The 6101-nt window shown below is 40.5% G+C and overlaps 1 protein-coding gene across 5 annotated transcripts; it reads right to left on the reverse strand.

Annotated features, from left to right (window-relative positions):
• Positions 1-856: 856 nt before the first annotated feature.
• LOC115688776 (probable serine/threonine-protein kinase WNK7) lies at positions 857-4946 on the reverse strand. 5 transcript variants are annotated; one of them, XM_056312576.1, is made up of 8 exons: positions 4751-4946; positions 4142-4367; positions 3837-3874; positions 3204-3431; positions 2887-3107; positions 2489-2646; positions 1962-2394; positions 857-1870 (listed from the first exon to the last, which is right to left on the reverse strand). In XM_056312576.1, exons 2-8 carry the CDS (start codon positions 4235-4237, stop codon positions 1212-1214), a joined length of 1833 nt encoding a protein of 610 aa, XP_056168551.1. In that variant the 5' UTR covers positions 4238-4367; positions 4751-4946; the 3' UTR covers positions 857-1211. The 5 variants fall into 5 exon arrangements, with proteins under 5 accessions (XP_056168551.1, XP_030470563.1, XP_056168552.1 ...); XM_030614703.2 differs by having other exon boundaries at positions 4142-4266; positions 4751-4945; XM_056312577.1 differs by lacking the exons at positions 3837-3874; positions 4142-4367; positions 4751-4946 and having other exon boundaries at positions 3217-3355.
• Between the last annotated feature and the right edge of the window lie 1155 nt (positions 4947-6101).

Below are 6101 nucleotides of genomic sequence, written 5' to 3' on the forward strand. Positions count from 1 at the left end.
TATATCTAGTCTTATATGAAGAAGATATGGATTTAAATTTAATGTACGGCGGCCAATTCAATCTTAAACTTTTTAATTGTGCAAATTTAGTCCTAAACATTTTGAGAGCTTGCCAATTTAGCCTTAAGCATTTTAATTGTATCAATTTAATTCTAAACATTTAGATGATTTGCCAATTTAGTCATAAACCTTTTAACGATAAACCAATTTAGTCATTCCAGTCAATTTTGATCGAAAATGGCTGACGTCGTGATTTAGTCAATGCCAATCGTCCTACGCAAATTGGCTAGCACTAACGTAAATAATTTTTGTAAAGTTCTTGAGTTTTTTTTGTATTTTTTTATTCTTTTGTATTTTCTTTTCTTTTTTTTTTTTCCTACTCTAGGTCAACGAGGTCACCGACCAACTCTTGCCTGTTGGCCAACGAGGGCCGTGACACCCTTGCCTAGTCCGAGTGAAGCCGTCGTGACCGGCGAGGGTTTTGGGCCCTCACCTTGATCTGGGCAAGGGTCAGCCAATAATTTCCCCTGCCCAGAATTGCAAAATAGAAAAAAGAAGAAACTGTGATGTAATTGTCGATTCTCTCAAAAAAGATTATTGAGCAAGAGACTAGGAAAATCTAAGACCCAAATAAAAATAAAAAGCCACTGGAAAAAAGCAACAAAGTTACAAGTATGAAAGTTTAGTTTGTTTTGAAAAAAATTTACTTAAAAATGATCGTTTTTATTGTTTAAAATAATTAATTAATAAAAAATCAACATTTTATGTCTAGACGATGAAAATATTATTCATTTATTCATTTTTCAGTGCTCATTTTTCGAAATCATTCACAATCCGTGTAACAAACAAAGTCCTATTGTCAAACAAGTATTAGCTGGTGATTATGGTTTTTCAACTGATTCTTAGCGAACTTGTCTTTCAAGGTAACAACAATTCGGACATGGAGACAATGTCAAGCTAAGGACTTGCTTAGCTACAGAGACTGAATCATCCAAACCCTTTTGCTGCTGCTCATCTGATTAAAACTTCAGATGTAGTCAAACAGCTGCAGCAGGGTGAAACAGACTCACTTGCCTAGGATCTCTTTACTAACCAAACTTTGTACAGTTGAGACATGGAAATGAAAAGAATAAAGCAATCGAAGAGAAGAAAGAAAGTAAATAAGCTGCATAATGCGAATTCTACCAAAGGACGAAAGATGGCCCGGAGGGTTAGTGAGGTTCCACTTTCTTCTGCAACTGTCTTCTCCTTGACTCGATGATAGCTTCGTCCCTTCTTTTCGTGATCTCCCTAATTGCCTCCTGGAACTTCCGCTCGATCATCTCGAGCTCTATTCTCATCTCTTCGGCATCATCTTCACCAATTAGAAAAGAAACGTTGGTCGGATAAGAACCGGTCACCACACTATTCGAAACCTTGCTATTGCCACTGCTACAGGCATGCAAATCGGCACTTGAATCCACTGAGCACTTATCATTCCACTCATTAGAGGTAGCAGAGACATAAGACATTTCAGAACCCCGATCTTCTAAAACAGTCGGGTTCTCGAGGCCAACAGCATGTGATGTCACTGCAGATGGCTTACATCTCAGGGAATTGATTGCCTCGCGAGCATCTACCAGAGATCCAACGGAACTTTGTCCACATTCTGACAAATGGGGGTCGTTCTGATGAGAAACTCTTAACAAATGACTGATGGGTACACAAGGTTCCCAGTTCTTCACCAAGTTTATCAAAAGTAAATCAATCAACTCTGCTATAAATATGACATTCTGATCTTCCAACTCCAGTTGCTCAACCATTTCACTTGAGACTGAACAAGCCGTATCAGCGTCGAGGTAGAACAAGAAATGGATATTCCTCGCACGACCTGCACATCAAAGAACATATGAATCACCGATAAGAAAATGGCAACTAAAGCAACAGGGATAAATATCGGCAATCTAAAGTGGTAGACCAACCATTCTGATCAGCTATGCGGAGTATTAAAGACACAGAGTCTTCATCATTCACTTCTCCTTTTAACAAGAAAGAACTGCCTCTTCTTGTCCTTTGTACCTCCACAGACAACGAACATGACCCATTGCTCCCAGAGTGATCAAAAGAATTGATTATGGGTAGCTCACCATCATCAACATCCATTGGAAAGGGTCTGCTTTGTGCAGTCACGGGTCCTTCCGAAACCAGACAACGGTCCCCAAATGCTCCTATTTTAGGCATGACTATATCAGGAAGCAACAGAGGGTGATTTTTCACGGATCCATTCATTTGAAAGAAGGGCTCCATCAATAGTTCATTTGCAGACAATCTTTGAGATGCTGGAAGTAGACATTTCTCAATAAATAATTTTACTTCAGGATCTTTCACCTTAGAAAGGCTAGCAGGCTTGATACCCTATAAAGACAAGAATATAAGCGAGGTCTCTAGATAACTATATGTGACTCTTAAGAGAAACAAACACCGTTCAATAAATCATTAGATAACTTACACATGAAACCTTCTTATATATCTGAGCAGAATTCCTACATTCACAGTAGGGATATTCGAAAGTCACCATCTCAAGCATGCACATCCCAAAAGAGTATATATCTGCTAACTCGTTATATATCTCATCATACATCTCGGGTGCCATAAATTCAGGAGTTCCTGTAGACACCGCATTCTGACAGATCAGTGCCCTTGTGTATTTCAAGACAGAAACTAAAGGCTATCGCAAGAACACGAGATTTTGAAGAGTTCCACTCGTCATAACCAGTGGATCTCTTTCTTAGGAAGAAAAGATATAACAGAACTAAAACATAGTGATGAGTAAGATGTAAAGCACCAATTTAAGTTAACAACAGAGAAGTTATAGTACAGAAACAAACACACAGAATAGAAAAATACCAATTACACTTTTGGCAAAGGTCTGCTGCATGACAGTTGCCAAACCAAGGTCTCCAATTTTAACTTCTCCTAGGTGTCCATTAATGAATATGTTGTCACACTTAAGATCCCGATGGATAACTGGTGGATTCTGACTATGAAGGTAGCTCAAACCCATTAATATCTGCCTAGCCCATCCCTTCACAGCCTTCATGTCAACTTTCTTGTGTTTCTTACGATACCTAGATCATAAAATCCATCCACTAACAATATGGTTAATCTCATTATAACTGGAAAAATAAACTTCAGACACAGATTAAATCAGGAAAGGAACTTACTGTCTGAGGCTACCTGATGTGAACAACTCAGTGATAATATTGACTGTCTTATTTTTCTCATCAATCCATGAATTATAAAACTTAATAATATTGTTATGCCTCAATGATTTCAGGAGATGCACTTCAGAGTACAGCCGTTCCAAGTCATCAGGAGATTGTAGCACATCGTCAATTCGAACTTGGTTCCATGCCACTTCAATTCCATCTACTTCATCGAATGCCTTGTAACTATTTCATATATGATTAAGGAATGCCACAGAACCAACTATTGTAGTAAAGAAATGTTGCATGCAGCCACTCCTATCCAATAACAAGGTCTACAATTGATACTTCTATAAAGAAGAATCTTGATAAAAACAATCATCTTATGCAATGCATTCCATCAGTTTAACCTTTCAAGTGATAATAACACTAGTGAACTCCTCTCGCCAAGTCCGTCACAAAGCATTTACGAGGGACAAATTACAATCTTGATGAAATAAATGAATTCACACTTGGTTGATGTTAAATTCATCTCCTAATCAGAAAACTAATCTCTACCTGAAAATATGGCATGTACAAATGCAGATAGTCCATCAACACAACAAGTAAAAAACAGAGGTTGTGCTATAAATACATCATGGCAATGGATACACTGTCTTGAAAGCACCTTTTCCAAGCACATCCCTATACTGTACAAAGGCACAACGAGTTACAAGTCAATAATAAAAGTCAAATTTGCCTGAATGAAAAAATAGATAATAGACTTTACTAGGGAAATCAAGCGACAGATGAAGGACAGAACTTAAGAGCTTCATTGCTGTTGCATTTGCACGGTTTCTCAAGAACCAGATATCATGCAAGCACCACAATGAATCAACAATAGGATTAACCTAAACTATGTTTGTAACCAATGAAAGAAAGCAACTCAATAAAGAAAAAACCATGTCACCAATTACCCGAATGTAACGACAAGTTGGATCAGTCTCGACAACATCAGGATCGGGGGGCTCCGCAAGTGCTGCACCCTCATCTCCACTTTCCGCACCGACCATGCTCGCAACCGCACTTCCAGAGCCCCGCTCTATCTCACGACGAGCGAATATCGAAACCCAAAAGAATCGAATCAAACCGAGCCTTAACTTCGATTTCAGAAGTTAACATTCGCCTTACTACTCAATAATCCTATAACAAAACGAAGCAAATCTACGGAATTCAGCAGAAACAGCTGACAATTGCCCAAGAAACAGGATCCACATAACCAGATAAAACGGTAATCACCACAACACATTTTCATTCTGCCACAATCACCTGGGTTGAAAAAAGCCACCCATTCCGCCTACCCACAAACTGAAAACACCCAAATGCAAGTTCATGCGAATTGGGTTCTCAAACCATCCCTGGTAGCACCCAATCAGCTAAAGATCGCACCTTTATCGGAAAAAAAAACGCAAATCCAACCCCACAACTTCGCATCATCGCACCAATTCTCTCCTAGAAACCGCGATCAAACGATCACGCGCGCAACACACAACGGCGAGTGGGGCGAGAGACGCGAGGGAGTTTACCAGGAGAAGGAATGGGAAAGAAGCAATAGCTGAATGCTTCTCGGAGGCTGCTCGCCGTGTGAAATGGCCCCGGACGAAGCGCCACAAAAGAGGAAAGGGTGGGGGCGAAATCGAATCACGGAACCCTAATCAAAAGATTCGGAAGAACAAGGCGGGTCGATTTCGATCGAATCCCGCGAACCAGCAACAGCCAAGAGAGCAACTTGGGCGGATTCTTTTCTCCTTTTACCCCTACAGTAATCTCTCGTAATTAAGAAGGATTATTTACCAAGTTAATTCACGATTGCGTTTAGGCTCTAATCCCTTTTAAAGAATATAAAAGTAAATCCCCTAATTAATACCGGGATTTTCCGGCACATGCCCGGGCGTGTGCCGAACACATGGTCGGGACTCGGACGGGACGCGTACGAGCCACGTGGCGATGTGTTAGTGGCAGGTGTCGGGGCATTGGTGACCGGGAAGGTAGGTAGTACGAGAAAATATTAGGCTCTACTCTGATGCCAACTCAGAAAAAAAACGAGTCCCCATTCACTCCTGCCTGTCAAAAAAAGTTTGAACTCTTGCGGGAGTCTCTCTCTACTCCACGATAGATCTTTCTCACTCTTCTCGCTTTTTTCTCTCTCTCCCTCCGGCTCACGTGACTCCTCAACTCTCTCTCTCTCCCTACCCCAGTCACGACCGAACTCTTGTCTGAAGAACCACGCTGCCGCCTACGACTCCGGCTCCTCCGTTGCCTCTGTCGTCGCCAAATTGCCTGGCTTCTCTCCTTCTCCATCTTTCTCTCTAAAACCTTCTGCGATGACATTCTGGTCACTCTCTCTCTCTTCCCTTCCTGACTCACGCGATGATGCTTTGCTCTCTACCACGCCGCCGCCTCGGCCTCGAAAGGTACAGATTTTCATGTGGGTAGTTTTTGGGACATTTAAATTTGGGGAAAATCCAAAAATTCCGAATCAATAGTACAATTTGTGTGTACATGTGTTTTCTATTTGGATTTGGATCATTTTTAGTGGTTTATGCTTCTAATTAAGTGAATACGATGTGGGTTTATTTATTCGATAAACATATGTTTCTGCTAGCGCTATCATGGACTACATGTCCGTTCTAATAATACATGGCAATTTCTTCTTATCCGGAGCGAAAACCATTTTTTACGTTGGTTTGATGACAATAGTTTGTTCTCATGGGATCTTGATTATGAGATAGAGAAGCGGGGGAGGGAAAGTGATAAACCAAAGTCTGTCTTGAATATCTTTTCTGATAATGAACTTCACATTATGTCTTTTATGTGGATGAATGTGCCGAAATCCTGTCTTTCGCAATTTGGGTAAAGTACTTCAGATGATTTGTT

The sequence above is a fragment of the Syzygium oleosum genome, unplaced genomic scaffold, assembly GCF_021117445.2.
Source record: "Syzygium oleosum isolate NSW1041296 unplaced genomic scaffold, Sole_v2.1 Sole_v2.06, whole genome shotgun sequence".
In the NCBI taxonomy this organism is placed as follows: Eukaryota; Viridiplantae; Streptophyta; class Magnoliopsida; order Myrtales; family Myrtaceae; genus Syzygium; species Syzygium oleosum.